The sequence below is a fragment of the Crocodylus porosus genome, unplaced genomic scaffold (genome assembly GCF_001723895.1).
Source record: "Crocodylus porosus isolate Cpor-Errol unplaced genomic scaffold, CroPor_comp1, whole genome shotgun sequence".
In the NCBI taxonomy this organism is placed as follows: domain Eukaryota; kingdom Metazoa; phylum Chordata; order Crocodylia; family Crocodylidae; genus Crocodylus; species Crocodylus porosus.
The window spans coordinates 253,671-277,417 of NW_017728909.1; the positions used below are offsets into that span (position 1 = coordinate 253,671).

Sequence of the window (23,747 nt, forward strand, 5' to 3'; positions counted from 1 at the left end):
ACACACACACACACACACACACACACCTAAATATACCTATATAGTGGCATTTCATTTTAATCGCAGAAAAATGCAGATTTTGGGAGTTTTAATCAGAGAGCATTGGATTTCTTTTAACAGAGAAAACCAGGATTCCTGGTCATCAGTATGGCCATGAGGATTGCTTAGGGAATGAAACTGCCAGTGGTGAATGGCAGACAGAAGGCATTTTCTTTGTTCCAAGAGGAAGAGGAAAGAAATTATATTAGCTGTTCCTGCTCCAGTCAAATATATTTCCAGTGCACCAGGAAGAGATGCTAAGGCTATTTTACTACGCCCTACATTTTCATATCTTATAACTTAATCCTTCAAATGATGGATAAGATAAGTGATGAAAGGTGACTGGTTTTTCAAAAACTTGTCTTCCTCTTTTCTTGATGCTTTTTAATTTCATTTTATGGAAGTACCAGCAACAGAAGGATACAAGAGAAGGAAAACACTAAGTCTCCTGGATTTATTGTACATGGCTGTTTTGAGACAGCCAAGATGATTGTTTTCCTTTGCTGTGTGATTGGTGCGACTGCAGGCATGTATGGCCTTATTGCAGTCAGAGGGGCAACGATGAAGTGTCAAGCAGCAAAATGCCACTGACAAATATCACTCACAAACTGTCATGTGATCAGGCCAGGGTCCCAGCATGCCCTACAGTGCAGTCTAGTTTCGTCTACATTTCTGTGGTGAAGCAATCTTAAAATAGACAGGATTCTACATTACCAGTTTTCTGCATTAATTCTTTTATATTTGACTAAATTAAAAACCACGTAATATGGGAAAAGCCCCTGCCTTTCTGTCAAACTCACCTGTCCTTCCAGTGAGCCCTATGCAAGTCAACGATCACAGCAACAATAGTTTTCTTAGCTCACGTTTCTCTTGGAAGCCACTTTGGCTCCAGCTAAACTACCCACACTTCCATAGTCATGAACGTCAAGATGTGGGACTACCTGGTACCTGTCGAGGTAATAAAGGCTTTGCACACACAGAGACACTCTTTGATTCATCCTGCAGGAGTGTAGCTACAAGCAAGGAGTAGGATTTTCAACTGATTCCAGGATAAAGTTCCTTCCTGTACTTGCAATGTTGTGGCCCCTCTCCAAAAACACCACCTGCTGGCTTTGCTGGAATGGAAGAAGTTGCATTAAACGGAGGGAGTTGGTTTAGTTCAGTTCTCAATGATCATAATGCACAACCATTCACAATTAGTTATTTAAATCAGGAATACCAAAGACACTTGGCACCCTAAGCTAGATCCACACTAGTGGCAAGATCCAGACCCATCTCCAGTGGCATGATGAATGATAGTGGCGTTAACTGCTGCGGCTCCCTTGCTTGCTGTGTGGCGGAGCGGGGCAGCCCCCACTTGGCTTGCCCCTTTCAGGAGCTCCACAGGCTGGCTGGATAACATGGCTCCTGGACTGTATCACTGACATCACTCATATAAACTAATACAATTGTATAAACCAATACAAATGTTCATACACTTATTCCAGCAGGGAGGTGTGCTTCTTTCCATTTAGTTTAAACCTGTTTCTAAGTGACAAACAGAAATAAAGCTGATATAAACCCAAACAAGGGATCCCTTTTATTCAATATTTATTACTGGGCAAGCTGCAGGGACTGAGTTGCGATGAAGCTACTGGATTCCTAAAGGCACCGAGCCCCACCACTCACATTAAGTGCAGGGGTTTCTGATTTGCCTGAAGAAATTGCACCTAGATGAAAAGCAGATGGTGCAAGATGCAAGTTGTATTAGTAGGAAGCAGAAAGCACTCTGAGGGAGGAAGCAGATATGACCTCATCCACCAGTATAGTTATTTCTCCTTTGACAGTTAACATCATTCATACTTTCCAAGTGCTCTGGGATTATTGCTACGTTCACAGTGCCAGGAACCGCCACTTACTTGCTTGCGCAAGGCCTGAGAAAATGGGATCCTATTCACAGACCATGAAATCTCCAGGGAGCACACTACAAGTACAAATACAAGTTTTGGCTGGCCAGGACCGTGGGCACAGCTCAGTAAATGCAGCAAAGCATCTCTCTGGAGATTTTCACTCCAGGGCCTCACTCCTTGATGTCATGTTTCAAGTTGCTAATCACTAAACTTTCCAACTGACCAGGTCCAGACTGTCATGAAAGGAATCCCAAGATCTTCAGTAGACTCTGCCTGTAGTCAGAAAGAGCAATCTGTTTAAGATTGAAGAGGTCCACTCACCTCAACTTGGAGCCACAGGTCCCAGGTATTTTAACCATGCTGTTTGAACTGCAGTGAGAGGAGCATAAAAGTCCTGGCAGACGAGGGCTGTCCAGGTTCTAAAAATGGGCTGACAAGACCTTGGGAGGTGAGTGCCCAGCTGGGTGCTGATTTAGTTACACCTATGCAAACCTTGTTTGAGCATTTAATCCAGAGTCTTATTATTTCATTTTGCCTTGTTTCCTGAAGTGAACTCAAATGGAACATCCCTTCTCCACTTCTCCCCAACTCAAAAAAAACAAAGATATTTGCATCAAGCAAGTAGCTCTGGCAGCAAGATGCCATTTTTGCAAGGCCTGGGTGGCTCATGCTCACCTTGCAAATGGAGCTGGGAGCACAAAGTGCTGGGTAGTGCAGGTAGAGCATCCTGAGTTGCAATTTTTGTCCCATTTTGAGTATTTTGAAATCTTTGCATTCAGTTAACGGCATTGCCTGGCCATTTTCCTCATACATTAAAACCTTGCTCTGTCAGCTCTTCTACCACGTTCTTTGACTTTGCTGTGTTCCCCCCCACCCTTTTTTTTTTTTTTTTTTTAACAATTTGGAGGACAATTTGACTCACTTCAACAAAAAAACAGACATTGAATTTCTCCCGTGACCGTCCCAGGCTCTGACATATCAAAACATGCACTGGACAACCATTTACAGATGCAGCTTGAATGGCAGTTAATTCAAATTACCCCAGGTTGTCCTGGGGGGAGAAAAAGTGTTCTCTCTGTTACTTCGTAGGTACTTAAAGTCAGACAATGGGCTTATACATCTGTAGGGATCTGGGATAGTTTCAGTTGTTAGGGGCCAATAGGGACCTTACAGATCATCGGGTCCAGCTCCCCCTGCACGTGGGCAGGAAAGACTGCTGGGATCGGATGACCCCAGCATGATGGGCATCAAGACATTTTTTGAAGATTGCCGGGGTGGATGACTGCACCGTTTCTGGGGGAAGCCTCTCCCAAACCCTCGGCTTGTAAAGTTTTTCCTTATGTCTAGCCTGAAGCGATCTTCAAACAGCTTGTGTCCATTATTTCTTGTCCTCCCCTAAGGGGCCTTGGTGAACAGATGCTCCCCTAAGCCCTGATGTACCCCGATATACTTATAGGCTGCAACCGTGTCCCTCCTAAGTCTTCTCTTCTCCATGTTGAACAGCCCCAAATCCCTCAGTTTCTCCTCGTATGTCTTGGTCTCTAGGCCTTTAATCACGCATGGCTCTCCTCTGGACTCTCCCAAGCTTCTCCATGTACTTCTTGAAGTGCGGCACCCAGAACAGAGATAAAAGGCTTTGTTCAGGAAGAAACCCAACATCTGTCTTTAGCCTAAGGTGCCACCCTGCCCTGTCTTCTGCCTGACTTCAGCCTAACACTAACGTCTGTTTTTTCCAGACTTCAGTGAGGCTATTACTCCTAACATAAGACGTTTAATATTTGTGATGTAAATATGTGGTAAATGAGATTCATTGCTAGTGGCAGTCAGAAGACCCTGTAACATTCAGCTACAAAGAACTCCCAGGCCACACTGTAAATATGACTAACGATGTTCCAAGCAGACATTAAATAATTCCAATGCAGAGTAATTTAGTCACAGCAGGAAGAAAACATTTTAACCAAGTTGCAAGATTATTTTGCCATCAAAGCTGGCTGACAGATTTACCTCCACTACCAAAGGGATGCAAAAAAACCCCAAACAACCCCCCACAAAAAAACAGCAAACCAAACAGATAAGGACTAAGTGTTCCTACACCTTGCTCTGGCTGAAAAAAAGTGTACACGAGACCAAATTTTCTAAGGTAATGTTCAAGGTTTTTGTCAAAAAACCCTTTTGTGGATAGTGAAAAACCCACAACCTCCCCCCCACACAATATCCACACATCCCTTTGTAGGTCATATTACCAGGATTTGAGAATTTAGGGCTTTATAGGATTATAGAACATAGGTCTGGAAGGGACCTTGGAAGGTCTAGTCCATTTTCCTTCCCTGAAGCAGGATTGACTATACTGTAGTTGTATACTCTGCTTATAACACCTCCTTGGCCCCCAGACTTCATGATGGAAATTCTACAGCTTGTTTCAGTGCTGATCTATCTTTATACTTAGAATGCACTGCCTAAGATCTAACCGAAATCTTCCTTACTTCTTGTCCTATTTCCATTGGTCACAGATGACAGTTTATAAAACCTCCCCTTTGTAGTGAACTTTTAGAAGACTTATTGTTCACCTCAGCACTTTCTCTCCAGAAGGAACAAACTCATTTCTTTCCATCTTTCCTCGTAAGACATGCTTTTGAGTCTCTAATCATTTTTGTTGATTTCCTTTGGAAGCCTTGATTGGTCCATATCCTTCTTGCAGTATAGTACTCAAAATTGGATGCTACTCCAGATATGACCTTGCCATGGTTGAGCAAGTTGAAGGATTACACGAGTCTCTTACAATATTTCTGTTAATAATAATACACATATATTACACATACACACACACACACACACAAAGTGGGCATGTCTAAACATGAAACTTCTGCAATGCAATGAACTCTGGTGCATGTTGCACTGGAGTTTATTGCTCCCAGGTGCAGCATTTATACATGCACCCACGACACCCAGCTCAACATGCCGTGCAGAGCAGCCTTGGCTGGTGGGGGACACAGTGGGGGTCAGCCTGCCAGACCAGGGCTGTTCCAACCCTGCTCATCTGGCAGAGGGGCTGGCTGGGACGCAAGGGTGCTCCAGTGTGCATGCGTGTGTGTGTGTGTGCACGTGTGTGTGTACACACACACGCGCACACACACACACACACACAGAGGAGCGCCCTTATATATATATAAGAATGGCACCAGCAGACCTTGAATCTTTTAAAATATCATATTCTAAATACCATCTAGAAACACCACGTACTTTGGTAACATCATGTTTCTGCACGTCAAATGTCTCCAAAACGTTTGATATTCCCTAACAAGTTACTCAGTATTAGCCAATCTGCTGTGTCAATACGAGAATGCACATAAGGATATTAAATAATCTGAACACATTAGCTGATCTTGATGAGTGTACAACATAGGGTATAAAGAGAAACACAATGTTGATTATGATGCAAGTATAACTGACAGGGGTTGCTAAACTGCTTTTATAACAAAAACAGTAAGAAAAAATTTTGTATAACTATACAAGACAATCGGTTATAAATTTCTTAAAGCCAAAAGGTGAGTACTTTCTGGGATATTAAGTGAACTGAATTTTAAGGCAAACTAGAGTGAATCTGTATGCGATTTCTCTTGTTGTCTCTCGTTCCATATTTTCCGGGGGAAGAACGACAAAAATAGAGACTGAAACAACATCAGCTCAAATTGAAATCAATAGAAAGTTTTGTTAGAACTGAAACATTTTGAAAAAAAATTTCACAAAATTGTTTCCATTTTCTCCAAAATGAAAATCCACCTCAGTTGTTTTCCTTCTTAACATATACAACAAGCTCACTCCGTAACATATACCTTTACAGACGCTAAGCTAATGTTTCTTTATTCACGGAACCCAGAATAAAATTGGCCCCTAGATCTAGGCCTAAATTCATATATGGAAAAAGGGACTGGAAGTGCATTTACATTTGAGAAGTGCTATATAGACATATAAAAGAGGTAACCCCACCGTCTCAAAAGAGACAATACGGCCGAGCGTATAGAAGAACAGCAACCTTTTCTTTGACTTTGACAAACAACCTTTCGTAATTACATCCATTCTGAATGTTGCTGCAAAGATCATTTTCCTAGCCTGGCACTATGAATACTCTGTCCATCTCTTTGCATACTCCCCACTGTCTCACTTTTCTCTATCACAACAAATGCAAGCTGCTTTTTTTCATTTTTGCCCTTCAGGACGTATTCCTCATGCTACCTTTCATCTTTCTCTTGCCACGAAGATATCAAATGTTGCCTCATCAGCCCATGAGGCCAGACTTCTTTGGATCTAGGCTGAAATATTAGAGGTTTGCTACAGAGAGAACAGTGGAATATTTCTTCATTGAAACACATGGAGAAGATGGTGGGAGCATCCCAAAGGATGACTCATGAATCCAAAATAACCAAAGACAAGATCAAACAAACAGTCAGGTTTATGAGACTTCTCCTTGACCTCTGGGGTGTGGCCTACACCATTCTTCCCTTCGAGAGCAGACAGCTCATTCAAGCTCACATCTACATTTCTGAAATTCTCTTCCCCTTTACTCCCAAACTTGGTGGTAAGCTCGTTGGGGTAAGAACCAGGTTTTTTTGGTCTGTGTTTGGACAGCACCTACCACCATGGATTCTGGTCTGAGAGCTAGGACACTTACAAGCAAAATCACAAACTTTATCCCTACGTTTGCTGTATTGCAAACAAACATATGTTTAGATAAAGTGGTGGATTTGACTGACAAAATCTTACTTTTTTGGATGAAGTTTGTGGATCTTCAGATACCTGGCTGGAACCAAGTCTGGTAAAATTGTACCTAAATAAAACCTGATTATTTGAAGAGTGCTGGATTTGTGAAGAGAACTTAAAACCAAGCATCCTTTACTGAGAGTCAACTAAATGGATACCTTCAAATTTACCTGAGCCCTTACCAGTCTAGCCTATTTAGCACATAGCTTCCCTACAGAAAACACGTCATTCCTCCCAAAGCACAACCAAACAAACATCTCCACAAAACCAGAAATTAACTGTGATGGCATACACATAATTGTAGGGAGACAAAAATAACTTGTAATTATCACCACTAGGAAAAAAGTGGCATCAAATCTCTCCTAGGTGAGAACAACCCTTCATTATCACCATTAACATTTGATATCAAATCTGTTAAGTCACATATCTGTTACCTTCAAAAGTTATTTAGAGTTTTCCTATCTTTGAAGGCACCCCACAAGGAAGATTGCATTAACTATCTAAATTATTCTGATGTGTTATTATCTTCAAATTCATGTCTGCATTATTGTCATAAAAGGGCTTTTTTGTAATCCCATTTGTTGGGGAAACAGTTTACTAAGCGACAGAGAAAAATAATGCTTCTTGGAAGGATGAAGTGGTAGATTGCCTTTCAGCAATCCTCGTTTCAACAGAAGGGGGGCCATTATTGTATAATAGCAAACTTTCATAGAGGTAAGACATTAAAGTGGAAACAAAACTCCTTGTAAAAAGCTCATGCTGTTCTTTATCAAACTGCAAAAAGGATGCAAGGAAAATCACTTCCAATTTAGCAAAGACAACAATATCAACAACATTAAGAACCAAGGAAAGAAACAAATCCAGAAATTTCATGACAAGGTTAAATTAAAGTAAAATTCAGAATGGCTTTCAGAGTCCATATACCATGATGGGGAGAGAACAGTATAGTCAGGAGGGGAATCTGAAATATATTTCTTGCTGTTCTATTAGTAGTAACAACACTTAAGCACTCCCAGTGCTTTTCATTTAACAATTGTCAAGTATTAAGTAAACTTCACAAGACCTTTGTATTATCATATTTGCCCAAATCTAAAATGACTTGAAATTTAAGACAACCCCCCCAATAAACACTCTATGCATTATTATATTTTTTATAATTCTTCATGTATATTACCTAATCATTGGGGGGGCTGTCTTAAAACTGTCCCCTGCCACTACCACTGCAATAGGAAGCAGTAGAAGAGAGGGCAGGCAACCAAACCCCCATCCCTTGCCCCATTTCCCTTTCCTCCCTGGGCCACTTGCCCACCGTCTACTTGCCCCTAACCTCTCTCCCCCGGGCCACTTAGCTTTTGAAGCAGCTCTGGCTCTGGCGGCCCAAACCCAGACAGGCATCAGGTCCAGGTCAGGGCTGGAGTTAGAGCAGAAAGTAAGTGTGGGAGGAGAGGGGGGGTAGAGGATGGGTGTGGGCAGGATTCATAATCTTCCTTACACTCTTCACAAGCCACACACTGAAGTCTCAACCTGGACTTACCCCACCCTGCAATCTCCTGTGCTCCCCTCACTGCACACCCCCTCCCCCACTAGCATGGGTCACCCTGCCTGGGTCAGGTAGTGGTTTGGCCTTGGCTTCATCCCAGGCCTGAAGCAGAGGCCACAAAAGCTGTCTGCTGTGGGCAGTACTCTAATCCAAGTCAAGGTTACTTCCCCCCGGTGCTAATTGTGGAGGATAAAAACCCTCATCTTAGATCTGAGTACAGATACAGTACCTCATTTTACAGACATGAATAATGAAGATGTTAATAATTTGATTTTCAGAGATAGAGTGAATGCTGTGTACTTCTGAAACTCAGACTACACGTTGCAGCCTCGGACAAGAAATTTGAATCAAGTTTACAGCTTAGGACCCAACTCCAAAGGTCCTCCTTCTCAGTCCTTTATTCAAAGCATGGATCACAAACAAGTCACTGGATGCATTTACACAAAACGTTTACTGTGGGGTTGCCCAATTAGCACCACAGTAGTCTTAGCATCTACACATGTGGCTCTATTAGGCAGCAGGAAACTAACTAACTCTGATATTAGTACTTGTGAACACAAGTACTATCGTACAGTGGCATTTTTTAGTGTGCAATGCATGGGTAGATGCTGACGGGGCTGGCTGGGGCATGAGGGTGCTACAGTGTGGGGACTGCTTACCAGCTAGCCCCACACTGGAGCACCCTTGTGTCCTTGCCAGCCCCTCTGCCAGATGTTGAGCGGGTTGGAGCAGCCCCAGGCCAAGGCTGCTCTGACCCAGCTTAACATGCTGTGGTCCTGGGTGCATGTGTAAATGCTGCACCTGGGAGCAATGAACTCCAGGGCAAAATGAACCAGAGTTTACTGCATCACATTAGTTTCATGTGTAGACACGCCCACTGTGAGGTAAGCGAGGGTATAGACTATATCAACCACAGTCATTTCTGAGTGCATACTCTAATGCCAGAGTGACAGGTACCTTATCAGGTGGTAAATGCAGAATATAGTAGTGTACACAGAGTTGGTTACCACAGGATGTGAACTTGCAACCTGGCTTACCTCACAGAAACTTATTTGCACGATACTTCAGAATACTAGATTACATCTCTTTCATTTCCACAAACCAGAAATCTTAAAGATAATCAGCAGAGAGGTCATAAAGTAAAATCTCTCCCCCTTTCAAAGTATCAGAACATAACTATATTAAATCATCATGTTAGGCATTCCTGGTCAAAGCCAATGCTATAAATAAAGTCTGTCATTTGGATAAATTCACCATCATGGCAATGAACTCTGGAAGTAACTGGCTTAACAGTATGCAAGCCAGTCACTTTGCTCACCTAAGAAAATAAAATGGGTAAAATTTAGAATGTAAAATGAGCAAGTAGACAACACATGTACTTCTTAATTTTACAATTTATTTGGGCAGACACAGTTTGCACAGTCTTATAAAGAAACTGGAACATCTGAAATATATTAGTTTTTCCAATATAATTAACTTCAATCTTGGGCAAGACATTTTCTTTCTTCTTTAGGATTCCCGTTTCAGTAATACATATGCTCCCATTACTGCCAAAAGAGCATACTGTGAAGAAAACAAAGAATGATTACACTAGTTCCATGTAAAAGCTCTAAAGGAGGTAACTGCTATGCAGAGAAAAAAATCTCTTTCCAACATTAAGCTTCCTGCACTAGCTGACAATTGTGGTGTTAGGACTACAAAGGGATTGAAAAGACATTTTGTATGACCATATTTATTGTAAACTATGTACAAAAAAGATGTAGTACATGCTGATTTAAGCATAAAAATATATTCATATAGGCGAGCTGATATCATATGCCAAAGGTATGTCTAGGCTGCCCATTACTGTAGTAAACACTGTTTATCTAATATTAATTGCTCCTGAGCAGACTGAAAACACAAGAAGTCTGCAAGAAAATATACCATATGGCCAGTTTTTCCCATGGCAATCAAAATAGTGGATACAAATTAGCTAACTAGATATTTTATGTATGTGGAGTAATTGCTCCTTTACAGAGTTTAACTTGTCACAGCTTGTATAATTGTATAGTTTGAATATAGAAAATACTGCTTACATACCTTAAATTTGGGATAGTCATTCATTATTATGGTAACCATTCCAACATAAGGCAAAAACCTAATGGACAAAAGATAAACAGACCAATGTAAAATTCTTACAACCGCTGAGTGTCTGAGATGCCTAGATATGGTCTAAAATAAATAGGTTAGAGCAAGCTGTTTCACTGAAACAAAAGCGTTTATGAAGATACTGCAAGACTTAAATTATGCTGATGAGCATGTGTATTTGAAAACGCAGCAATGGGATAGTGGTGGGGGAGAGAGGTAACTCTATAGCTTCTTTCCTCCCATTAGAAAAAGCTTCATCCTGCTGCATGTTACTTAATATTTGGTCAGACAATATCTATATTATATGTACACAAGAATCGCAGTTAAGTACTTGTTATACAGCTATAAAAGTATCATCATTTAACATGGGTGAGTAGTTTAATTTAGTGTAAAAATAACCTTCTAAAAATAATTTTGAGTGCAAAGATAGGAACCCAAAATCCTTACAAATAGAAAAAGAGATGCTTTTGGGTCAGCATGAACATAGTGATAACAGCAATGAATTTCTGGGTGTCTACATAAAGACTGTCAATTCAAGAATAAACGTATAACACAAAAAAGCCTACAAGCCATCAAGAGTGGCTAGATGGCCCAATACAAAAATGTGACTCTTAGGCTGTCAAGGCAGGTCAGGCCTGATGTGAAGCTCATTGAAGATAAAAGGAAACAGCCCGAGGCATCAGAAGATTTTGGGCTATGTCTTTATGCAGCTTTAGAGCTTCAAACTGGAATAGTAAAAATTATTTTGGCACTAAATGCTTGGCTCAGGGTTGTGGATTATTTTAAAAGTGTTCTCTGGCAGTTAGTCTTATGGCAAACAGTCAATACGATCAGACTAAAACAGTGGTGCCCTACCTTTTTCCACAACAGGCCAGATGGGCAGTTTCCATCTGGCTCTGATCAGTGGCCCTGAGCCAGTGCTCAGGTGGGTGCCACAGGGCCCCATCTGGCCACATGGAGGAGAGCAGGGGGCATGGGCTGACCCCAATCCTGCTGCCTGGGGGGAAGGAGGCATGGGAATTTAGTAGTAGGGGAGCAGTATCCTTTAATACCACCACTCTCCCCTGCTGCAAGATTTTCTGACCTGGGGAGCCCTGTGGGCCAGAAGCAATAGCTCTTCAGGCCACATTTGGCCCACAGGCCAAAAGTTGAGTATCCATGGTCTAAAAGATAAATTAATCTTTAGGTGCATTTACACCCTTATGAGAAGAGGATAAAAATAAAACCAAATCTGATTTTTTCCTGTAATTCTACTAAGAGGCAGGTAGGGAATGACTTTCCAATTCTAAGAGTTTGAAATTATTTTTTCCACCTTCCCGACCCCATTCAGGACGAAAATAAGTCTCAAAGATTTCATGTAACTAATTTTGACTTAATTTCAGACAGCATTACTCAAACATTTCATTTTGATTTTAAACCAAATTTAAAAATAAAGAATAATTCAAAATATGCAACAATTCCAAGCTGGGAAATAAAACTTTTTATTATAAACAATTGAAAGAAGACACCAACAATTTCTAAAAGTTTCTGAAAAATCTTTTCAAATTGGTAGTTTTATTGAAACTGATTTTTCCCTGCAAAGAGTTTTTGTTTTGAGTTGCCCTTTTCTGACAGGCATAGTTTGAAGTTTTCCAACTAGCTCTAGACTCTATTAGTACTAACTATAACAGAAAATCCTTTCTAGCATATATTTTTGTTTTCCTGGTGCCGGAAAAATATATAAAGGGAAAAAAGATAAAGATATTTTTCTTACCCTCTTGCTCTTCCCACAACATCTTTCTTTTCTAGCCAGTTCTGCCCTTTTTTGTACAGTCCTCTATCATCAACTTCATTATTGTCACCTTTAGTCAGAAATTTGATATTTCCATTCTCTCTGGAAGGCAACAAATGGCAGATTATTACTTAATACAAAATCCTATTAATTGACGTTTGCAAAAGACAACAAAGATGAAAAGTTCTGCCTACATACAAGGTACTTTAAGATTTTATATCAGTCTTTACACCTAGTTCTGCTTGTTCTGCCTGTTTAATAAATATCAAGGCACTCATTTTATGTTTTTTATTGACAGATTTGGTAATTCAATATAGAACTTGTTTTAAATCATTAATAGCTTAAAAGCAAGCACTTAAACACTCAACACTAGATCATATGCTTGCCACCAGCACCAGACACATGTAAATAAATTCCTATTAGGATCAACGGGAGGCATATATGTGCAGGTGTGGAGAACAGAGCTCTGTTACTAGTATTTTAGGATTCCTACTCTACTGCTAAATGCTAGCCTAGCAAGAACCATGAAATACTGGTTTAAAAATGTCTGAGGAAGTAGAAACAATTAGCAAATTATAGGGTATTTTCATTTTGGCACTATGAATTATAGGGTATTTTCATTTTGGCTTACAGACATAACCCCCCCAAAAGTGATACTTTACTTTAAAACTGTGGAGCTGGGTTGAACTAGCATGCTGCCTCTTCCAGTAAAATGTGTTTTTTTCTTTTTCCATGTCTGTCAGCAGCCAAGATTCCCAGAGCAGTATCACAATCATTGCATATGAAGGACTAACTAGATTAATCGGGTTTAAGGTATTTCAAGTTTAGCTACTGTTTCAGCAAAAGCAAAGTACCAGAACGGGCCTGATAGCTGAAAATTAACTAATAGATTGGACTGATTCCTATATACTTGTTCAACTCACAGCAGTGAACAGTACTGATACACTATGCTTTTCGGAGGATAGGAACAGTAAGGCTTTTCTTGATTCAATGAACTTCTGGTATCCTTTTAAACTGGAGAAAGGATTACATCTATACCAGACTCGGCACTAAAACTGCACAAGACTGCACCACAAATGAGAAGCCACGTAAAACTCACTGTTCTGCAGTGCAATCACTTCTTTACAGCCAGAATCAGTTATGTGTTATTAATTTTGAGTAAAAAAAATTACTAAATCATAATGGTCCATTTAGAGGAAATAATATGAGAAACTCTGGACATGTAAGGGGCTTTCATTAGAGACATGACTTGGATGCAAAACTTTTATGGTATCACAGAAGTTATACTGGTGATTTAACAGGCAGTGCTCTTCAGAAAGTCATAGTTCCTTACAGCTGTTAAAAAGCCCTCAGTTGTCCACACAGGTGCAGGGGTTTGAAGCCCAGTGTCTTGGCTAAATTCTATCCTCTTTCTGTTGCTTCACAATGAAAAAGTAGTCTTTGCTTTGTTCTGAATATTGCACAGCTTACTATGCCGTGTTAAAAAGCTGCAACTTTTCACTCCAGAAAGGGCTGCACTGGCAGCAGGTAAAGCGGTTCCCCACTCAGTCAGGGTGTAAGCTACTTTGAATGAGCATACCAATGGACACAAAATAACTCATTCTACTATATCCACAGTAATACTGCTGTCTGCTTCCATTTGATATTAGTATCAAAAAAGAAATAGAAAAAGGCACTGTTTTATCTGGGGATCGATCTTCCAGGGAGTTTTCTGGAGGACCACAGAGTTTCAAGTACTCACTTAAAATTAAGCATAGCGCAGAAACTTGCCTAACAAAATACTGAAGAATAGATCTTTCAGTTAGAACTATACATTTAATAGCTGGCACTTGCTGAAAGAACAAACAATATCTTCAGTTCACTAAGCTCAGAGAGAGGCAACTGGAACAAATTCTGAAGTCCCAGATTATACCATCACTCTTTAATGGCAAAAAAATTAACACGTATTCTTTTGGAAGGAGTTTTCCATCATGTGCAGCATATGGGTGTCTGTGTTGGATGCATCATTATTCAGTTATTTCTAATAAACATGTCAGATGTTTATGAAAGATAAAACAGATTTTTCACTAGCTCTTTTTGGAAAGAATAAATCGTCTGTGGGACTGTGACTAGTATTACTTCACACAAGGAAAGCAAAAAAGACTTTCTTCATTCATTTTGTGTCAAATCTCCTATTGCTTTTGGAAAGCTCCATTTATCGATGGCCTTGTATTTGACAGAATTCACTGCACAATTCTGAAAACCAGCATCCTTGTACTATCATTTTTGAAAATGTGTGTTGAGTCACTTCTTCCAGTAAAAAAAGGTCCCAAATCCACAACAGTCACTTTGGACTACTGCTCTGACAGACACATGCTGACTTCAAGGACCAGAGTCTTTGTTACTAGGCTACTCTTTGGGTGTGCACACACAAGGTAAGTGGTGGCAGTTCACCCAGGCAAAGAGGTCTGCTAGTAAAATGACTATGCCAAGACTGGTTGTAAAAATAAAAAAGACAAAGTAGTTTCTTTTATGATGCACTATGTCTGCCCATTTTCAGGAGACTGTATCAAATTAGAAGACAAATTAAAATACATAGAAGCGTTATCATATTTAGAAATAATGAGCATGCCAAAGTTTCATTACTTTTCATGAATTTTGATTACTCGGTGAACTATAGGGATATCTCTGCCTTCGACTTTAAAAACAACTATTTCACCAGCTCTGATTGGGTCATCTTGGAAGTTTGTTAAGAATAGTAAGTCTCCCCTGTGAAATGCTGGTTCCATACTGCCACTGCAAACAGAAAGAGAAAGAACAAGATTATACTGCAGTCATAAGGATGAATACAAGAACTCAAAAAGTAATACAAAAACTAGTAACTCTGGACAAATTTATTATTTTAACCAACCTCAAGTTTTGCCCTTTCATTAAACACCTCCTTAGGGAAAAAACCTCTAAAGAACCATGATCACAAAGCTATTTATCAAGAAATCCCGATATAAGTAATGGCCTGTGAAAACCTAATCCTGAGGTTCCAACAAACAAGTTAGAGTAAATAAGTTGCATTACTTGGATGAAACCGCAAAAGAAAATATAATATTTAGAGGTGCACCGATATATCAGTCTGATATTGGATCAGTACTAATATAAAGAAAGTTGGCTGCATCAGAAATCGGCCTGAAATGCCTGATAATTTGGCTGATAAAGGCCCATGCATGCGCACAGCTGCAGTGCAGCACACAGGCAGCGAAGAGCACAGCCTAGCAGCGTGGAGAGCTGTGTGCAACCGGTAAGTCTGTTGTGGTGGAAGGGATGTGGGGGAGGGGAGCAGATCAATGCCCCCTATGGTAAGGGAGGCAGGTACGGGGCAGGGGTAGGTGCTGCCCAACCGGGGTGGGATGGGGTGTGGGACAGAGCCCTGGCTTGTTAGGGGGGAGAAGAGGGGTGGGGGAGGGAGCAGCTCCCACTGCTGCACCCATCCTAAGAAGGCATGAGGGGGGCATATGCCACCCGCATTTGCGCAGGGCGGCCTCTTCTCCATGGGGAATGGGCTTGGGGCAGGCAGCAGCAGTGCCTGGAGGGGGGCTATGGAGGAGGCTGCAGCCACCCCAAATTTCGCTGTAGCCCCCCCATAACCTGTTGCTAGAACCACCCTGGCCCACCTGGTACAGCCCTGGCCCAGCCCCCATGGAGAAGAGCGCGGCACAGCCTGCCTGCCCCACCCTGCCCCCTGCAGATCTGGGGGCACACGCCCCATCCCCCCCATGCCCTTCCAGTGCATGCAGTGGCAGGAGCTGTCCTGCTTCCCCGCAAAACGAGCTGTGGCTCCATCCTGTACCCTGCCCCACCCCAGCTGGGCAGCACCAGTGCCTGCCCCCATCATCGCCATAGAGGGACACTGATCTGCAACCTCTCCCCACCCGACCCTGCATTCCCCCACCTCCCGTTCCCACCACAATAGACTTACCAGCTGCATACAGCTGTATCGGAAATCGGTTCAGTATCGGCCAATATGCCTCCTTAAATATCGGCTATTGGTACTGGCCCCCAAAATCTCTGTTGGTGCACCCCTAATAATCTTATGCACAGAAAAGGGTTAACTCTTGCAGTCAGTCTCTCACTTACATCATGCAGACCTGATTAGCCTAAAATTGTATAGTTCTAGATAGTAACCATCGTAAGGGTTCAGTTCTCTTTTCAAAGCCAGTTGCAGAATTTGACTTAAAAGGCAGCAGCCTGGAAGAGACAGCCTGCAGATCCCATTCCCAGTCTCTTGCACAATCCAATTCCAGTGTCAGTCTAAAATGTACTACAAGAACCTTAATGGCTTCATATGGAAGTGCTTTGAATCACCACATTTTGACTGAAGTGTTACAAGGCAGGAGCCACCCCTGAATATTGTGGGTAAGGGAGCCATCCAACCTGTGGAGCTTCTGGAAAGACCAAGGAAAGAAGGGGTGAAGCCTGCTGCTGAATTCCAGAGTATGGAGCCCTGCTGGGAACGTGTTTCAGCAGTGGCAGCCTGAGCAATGTCAATGTTAACTCCCAATTGCTCTCTGGTGCCAATGCTCACCCTGCCACTGGAGGTGGGCCCTGATCTGGCCCGCTGGAAGCCCTAGTCTACACCGGCCTGGAGGGTCAAACAAGTTTGACTCCCTTGATTTATAGCATAGTTATCTCTTACAAATATCCAGACAAAGAAATCATTCAAGGATTTGCTAAAAGCCAGTACAGAAACTTGGCTGCACCTAAAACCAGACAAATGGACAGACATTTGCTATCAAAAATCCTACTGTTTATTACAACCTATCTTTCTTGACCTAATTTCAACACACTTGGGTTCCAACCCCATAAACACCGATATGCTTGACATAATATGTTAGCTTTGTATGTCTGTAGAGCCCTAATGGGTTTGCAGGATGGAGCATTTATTTGACAAAAGTATAAAATTACCTATAGCCATTACGAGATCTACACCAGGGGTTCCCAACCTTTTTATGCTAAGGACCAGCAAACCACGGACTGGAAGTGGCTGTGGACCAGCATCCTGCAGGCAGGCAGCCAACCCTTTTTATACTCCGTAAAAAAGGGTTGGCTGCTGGTCTGCAGCATATCAGTCACTTCTAGGCCGCAGTTTGCAGGTCCACGGTCACTCCAGCCTCAGTAGCCAACCGCCTGCAGACCCCAAACCTTTGAGGCCCGGGGGCTGGGAACTCCTGATCTACACCACAGATATTTATAAATACCTCTCCACAGAAGTACTGCAACAGTTGCTGCCAGCTCTAACATCAATACAACAAGATTATAAAAACCAAGACCTTCAAGCAAGAGAAATATTATTTCTATAAAAGCCATTTAGATGATAAGCTGACAATACCAAGTACTTCTAGTTCATCACTCTAAGGTAGAAAAATTATTATAGCAACACAAAGGCTGAGCAAAAGATGTCCATATCCATTGTCATGCCACAAAGGCCCAAAATTTGTGGCTGTGGCAAAGGTGGTAATAGTTTCTGCTGCTTTATTGCAGCTGGCCACTCTCCAGCTGCCCCCTCTCCAGTTGCCCCAGGCAGAGGGTCCAATCCTGTGTGCCCTGGGAATTTCTGTGCAGGACTGGGCTTGTAAAGTCAGGGAAAAACCTGCCTGGCTTTCCTCTCTTGCAGAGATACAACCTGGCCAACACTGGGACATCTCTGTATGCAGGGATCCCCGGTTTTTCCTGCTTAGAGATACCCTAGAGATGACCCAGGACATGGGGGAACACATTGCCCACTATCCTGCATGATGGCTGCCCCAATGTGGAACAACAGCTGGTGTACATTTTGCCCCATGGAAGAGGATCTGTAGCTGAACACCTCATCACAGCTGATATACTTTATTTGGTGACAGATGTTTAAACCAGGGGCAAGCAAAATACAGCCTGCAAAAGGATTTTATCTGGCTCGTGGCAGGTCCCTCAGTCCCACCTGGCTCAGGTGCAGGGAGCTGCAAGTGTTGCTGTTGCCGCCAGACTGGGCCCTGAGGCCCAGGCACCCCAGCCTGTCAACCACTGGGAGCACCAGATGGAGTCGTGGGACAGGGCCTCCATGGAGACTGGTCCAGGATCTGTGAGGATAAGGCACGCTCAGACGAGTGGATGAGATGGGGCTGTGGGCAGGCAGGGAGTGGCATCCAGTGCTGGGATCCTGGGGTGGTGACAGCATGGGGCCAGGTCCTGGGGCAGAGCCACAGTCTGCTGCCTGCCTGCCCCTACAATAGGCACCAGTTCCACAGGCAGGGAGTGGATAAAGGCCCTTGCCTTGCACTGTCACCGCCTTGCAATCCCAGCCCCAGCTACCCCTCCCACTTCCTGCCTGCCTGTGGCCCCCACCCACCTACCAGGCTGTGCATGTTTGGCCCACTTGGGTCCTGGGCCAGTCTCCATGGAGACCCTGGGATCGCCAGGCAGTGACAGCATGGGGCCAGGCCCTAGGAGAGAGCCGCTCAGTGAGTTTTGGTGAGCTGTCGATGGCTGGGGGTGAAGGAAGGGGGATTCTGATTTTACCTCTCTGCTGGTCAACAGCAGGGCTGCCAGGGCCCCTTGGCCAATCAGTGGCAGGAGGCAAAAATGGCATATTTAAAATGACAGTTTTTGCATCCCTGCCAGTCAGAAGCAACCTGCAAGTGGGACCCCTCCACCAATCAGTGGGGGAGCAGGGGAGGGTGGGGGGAGAGACAAGGGCAGGTCAGGAAACCTGCAGGATTCAAGGAACCACAGTGCACCCCACTTCTGCCATGAATTCAGTAGGGCCCTACTTATATAGGCGTCCAAACATGAGTTGGGAGTTATATTTAAGGACCTCAGGAAGTGTTGGCTGGTGTACTTGTTTATCCATGCAATTAGATTTTACTATTAGATAAAAATATCACTTGAAGTATATCAACACCAAAAAGACACAGGTGCTTCCCTGCTAAAAAAAGGGACTTATGCATACCTGAGTACAACAACAATGGGGCTTTCACTTCCTGTGACGACGATCAGGCCTTTCCATATCATAAGTGCAGAAGACACAATCATGGCAAAATTTAGAACTTGGTAATATAACTGCAAAGACACAAACAAACAAAATGATCGGGGGAAAAAAAATCCAGTTAACATGGGCTGAGCAAAGAAGCAAGAGTAGAAATGCCTGCTACCAACTGGTTTTCATTGGTGTCATCACCACACCCATACTTTCAGATGAGCAGAGTAAGCCATTCCATTCTGCAAAACTAAACCGCTATTTAGTATATGAAACTTAAATGTTTTAACACACAGTGTAAATGCACAAGGTAATATTCAGTATTTGAAAGCAAATCATAAGCAAAAAATTAATATAAAAGAAAACAATACTGATGTGTGCAGCACTTTGTTAGATGCTCACAAATGGGATATAATTAAATTGGGCCAAATAGGTTAATACAGGAAGCTCTGCACCATTCTTGCGCCACTGAAGCCAATCAAAGTTCTTCTACCATTGACTTCTCCACAGGGTCTAGATTTCACCCAAAGGCAAGATCTTCACCTCTGCTCCAGCCCTTTACACAATATAGGATGTAGGGTAAGCCCTATAACTAGACATGAAGTCTGTCCTCAAAACTAGCTGGGCATGGAAGGTGTACTTTAGCAGAGTACTCCTGCATCTGTGCAGAGAGTTAAACCCAAAGACCTGTGAGGTCCCTTCCAACGCCATGATTCTCAAGGGCCCATATCAGAAAAGATGCAGTAGAGACCCTAGATTTTAGTATCACAGCCTGGATGCTGCTGTAACTCAGAAACAACCCAGTATGGCTTTACCAGGCTCCAGAACCATGATTTAGCACAGAAATGGCCAATCTGCAGCACGCGGCCACAAGCAGCATGGACAGCTTGCATGTGACACAGATTGGGGAAAGAGGAGATAGCAGTGGCAGAGGGTGTACAAAGCAGGCAGCAGGTAAAAGAGAGAAAACTGGGCAGGAATCAGAAATCAGAGCAGCAGGGTGTGCAGGGAAAGGGGACTGGAGTAGCACTTTGGAGCGGCTGCAGGGTAATTTGTGGCGAATCTAACAAAAAGGGTTCTCCCCTACTGGCTTAGATGCAATGGTGACCCTACCTCCTCCTGGGCTGCAAGTTCTATGCTCATTCTATACAGAATCTCAACCAGAGCACCTGAGGCTTCCAAAACTGTACTATGTCCCGCTACAAATGGACTTCACAGTGTAGACTTCACCCAGAGAGCCAGGCTGATACCAGTTGGCTGCTATACCTGCAGGGAGTCTCATATATCCAGAACTATCCTGCAGGATCAGATTCATGCTTCTCCATCTCTCTGCCAATACCCTCCACCTCTAGCCAAGACTTTACCCTTCTCCTTAGCCAAGAAAAAAAAAAAAAGACAAATAGAGAAAGAAAAAAAAAACTTCGTGTTTCGCAAAGTGCTATCCTGTTCATGATTGACTGCAGTTTCCTAACCCTTAGAGGTCCTACGTGTTCCTAAAGCATACGGAGGAGAAAAAAGGCCCCTTGTTGTGAACCTCTCAGCAACAGTCACTGTAGTTTCAGTAGCTGGAGAGGAGGGCTGTATGACTCATCTTGTTCTCTCATGTATGCAGTTGACATGTGAAAAATATGTCATAAATAGGCATGATTTGTTTTTGCCAAAAATAGGATCAGGTTTTGTATTTTTGAGAGTCTGAGATGTATTCCCTTTTTTCAGACTTTAAAGGACAATTCTTACTTAAGAAAGTAGAAGTTCACAGAATCATCAAAAATTAGTCTGGGAGGGACCTCAGGAAGTCATTTAATCCAACCCCAAGACAAGGCAAGATCAACCCCCATCTAAAACATCCCTGCTAAGTGTTTGTGTAACCCAGTGTTTCCCAAATCTTGTGGATTTACACGCTACCACAATAAAGTCAGGCACTCTCATACCTTCCTACTTCAATTGCTGCTTCCCTCACTGATGGCAAATTGGCAAGAGCTGAAACAGGAGGGATTGCTTTACGCCCTCTCCCGTGGGGAGTCTGCCCCACAGTTGGGGAACATTGGTCTAACTTGTTCTTGAAAAGTCTTAACAGCAATTCCTTGCCCTCTCTACCTAATCTGTTCTAGTGCTTGTCCACTCTCATAATTAAGAGAGTTCTTCCTAGTATACAAATCACATCTCCCTGTAAATTAAGCACCCCCCCCCTTTTTTTTCCTACCTGTCCACTATGACAGGGATCAGCATTCTCTTTAGGAAACCTTTTTCCTGTATGTGAAGATGTACTAAATCCCTCTCCATTTTTTCCATTCTAGACTACGTAATCTCAGCTCTTCCAGCCTTGAAGCATGTATATTCTAAACCCCTTAAAAAAAAATTATGCTTTCCCCTGGCCTCCAATCTGTCCAGGTGCACTGCTCAAAACAGGCCTCACCAGTGCCAAAATGAATTTTTGCAACGCACACACAGATGCCCTTGTTAATACACCCTAGGATGCTACTGGCTGTTTTGCAGCCAGATGATACCAACTCGCATTCTGCTTGCGATCAGCCATAACCCTCAGGTCCATCTGGACAGTCCTGTAGTCTAAGCCAGTCATTCCCTGCTTGTATGGGTGCATTTGTTTACTCTTTCCTAAATAAAGTGCTCAGCACCTGCCTTTGCAGGATTTTATTTCTTTTCAGACCATTACTCCAAAGCACTTGGCTCATTACAAATAACTTGTCCGCCTTGGCATCTCTGACTGATTTGGAAAACCCCTGGGGAGTCTAAAAGACTAGAAATAAAAGTGCTAAACTGGGAACTAACTTCACCTTTGCTGCCTTCTTCAACAAGCTGTCGTGCAAACGCACCTTTGGACAGTTGTAGCAGAGATCGAGCTTTCTCAGGTCTAGTTTCCAAGTCCCGACTGCTTTTCCCTCTAGACCTGGATAGCTAACAGGTGCTAGGATTTACACTCATGTCTACTTTGCATTTAGGCTTTGGGGCATTTTACGTCTTCGAGGTGAACCAGCTGTCCCCGATTGCCACGAAGGCAGACGTGACAACTCTTCTTTCCCCTGCATCCTGCACTAAATTAAAAGCTGCTTTCCATTAAGACGCCAACCTGGCTTCACCTTAACGTCCGCTCCCACCCAGACTAATGCGGGGTCCCGCCGGGCAGTGACACGAGGACGAGCGGGGAAGCATCCAGGCAGAGGTAACTGCCTCACCCCAACGCCCTGGGTTTCAAAGCAAAATAAGCCACAGGGACAAGCACAGCAGGGTTTTTTTTTTTTAATTTTATTTTTTTATTTTTAAGGAAAATGTGTGTCCCGGGTCAAACTAGCTCGATCGGACCCAACCCGTCCCAGACCCACACGCGGCCCCGCTGCCAGCAAGGTCCCCCACCCCAGACTGGGCAGCCTGCGGCTTCAGACACAGGGCCCGCCCCTACCTGGCGCTTATTCATGCGCCGCAGGTCCCCGAAGAGGTCCATGGCCGGGCGGGAACCGGGCTCAGCGCGCAGCGCGCGCCCGCCCAGGCTACGGCCACAGCAGGCCCAGCAACACCGGGGTGCCTCGCTCTCTGGGAATTGTAGTCCGGGCTGGCCCCGCCCTCCAGCCAAGCGGAGGGAGCGGGGGGCGGGGAAAAACTACAGCTCCCAGAATGCCAGCGAAGCAAGGGGGCCTGCTGGGGTGAAGCCCTCTGGGGTGTCCGCGCCCGCCTCCCCTTTGGTGGTCAGTCCCTGGAGCAGCGAGGGATAGGGCTGCTGCAGGCGCCGGGCCCGCTGTGGGGCTGAGCCGACGACGCTCATGGCGTTTCAAAGTGTCGCTGTTCGGAGTAGGCAGCCGGTTGGGCAGCTCCGCAGCCAAGACTCTGCGCCGTGGACATAGCTCATTGGCTGGGCGGGAGAAGAGCGGGGAAGGGTTGGGGGCTGTGGGAAGAGCGTGGCTAGGAAATGGGGGCGGGGCTACTGTTAAGAGGGAGGGGATTGGCTGGGTGGTGCTAAGGGGCGGGACTTCCAGGTGGAGGCGCGGTGTCGCCACGTGTAGTATTGATTACGGTATTTATAAGATAATTTCAACCCCTCAGGCATAGTGAAAGTGTTCAGAACGTACCAGACCAGGTTCTCTGGGTGAATCTGGTATCTTTTATTAGACCAACTTAAATGTACCATGTATCCGGGTTGTAGTCACAGTGGTCTAGAGAAAAAAGCAATCAGGAGTGGTAATAGAGATGATATCTTTTAATAAACCAACAAGATTTTTTGCAATTTTTTGCCAAAATCTTGGTGGTCTAATAAAAGATACCATCTCTAGCACCAGTCCAAAATGTACCATAATTTCTGAAGCAGCAAATTAATGCAGCGTATGCCAAACCCATGTTGCAAAAAATTGCGGTCCGTTTCTTGGAGGCCACTAAAATCACAGACACACACTCATTTAGCAGCACAAAAGGTGTATTTGCAAATAGGGTCAGAGCAGAGTCAAAAACTCAGATTATTCCGAACCCACCAAGAAATTTTTGCAGGCTGTATTTATCTTTTCCCTCCTAGGCACGTGTGCAGAAACAGGAACTCTTACAGCTCATTTCCGTTTCATACAAACATATATGTGGTTACATCACTACATCCATCGCATGTACATTATAATTAACTACTTAAGTATGTTAGAAATA

The 23,747-nt window shown here is 43.5% G+C and overlaps 1 protein-coding gene across 1 annotated transcript; it reads right to left on the bottom strand.

The window, feature by feature from the left end:
- Positions 1 to 9,602: 9,602 nt before the first annotated feature.
- SEC11C (SEC11 homolog C, signal peptidase complex subunit) lies at positions 9,603 to 22,649 on the bottom strand. The gene is made up of 6 exons (XM_019531728.1): positions 22,525 to 22,649; positions 19,080 to 19,189; positions 14,750 to 14,899; positions 12,107 to 12,226; positions 10,306 to 10,363; positions 9,603 to 9,789 (listed from the first exon to the last, which is right to left on the bottom strand). The coding sequence occupies exons 1-6, from the start codon at positions 22,564 to 22,566 to the stop codon at positions 9,736 to 9,738; spliced, it is 534 nt and encodes a 177-aa protein (XP_019387273.1). The 5' UTR covers positions 22,567 to 22,649; the 3' UTR covers positions 9,603 to 9,735.
- Positions 22,650 to 23,747: the final 1,098 nt, after the last annotated feature.

Excerpts from the sequence above, each read along its gene's own strand:
- SEC11C (XM_019531728.1), bottom strand. The coding sequence starts at position 22,566 with ATGGACCTCTTCGGGGACCTGCGGCGCATGAATAAGCGCCAG. Across the intron at positions 19,190-22,524 it reads GGCGCATGAATAAGCGCCAG|TTATATTACCAAGTTCTAAA; the intron begins GTAGGGGCGGGC and ends GTGTCTTTGCAG. Across the intron at positions 9,790-10,305 it reads ATGACTATCCCAAATTTAAG|TATGCTCTTTTGGCAGTAAT; the intron begins GTATGTAAGCAG and ends TTTTCTTCACAG.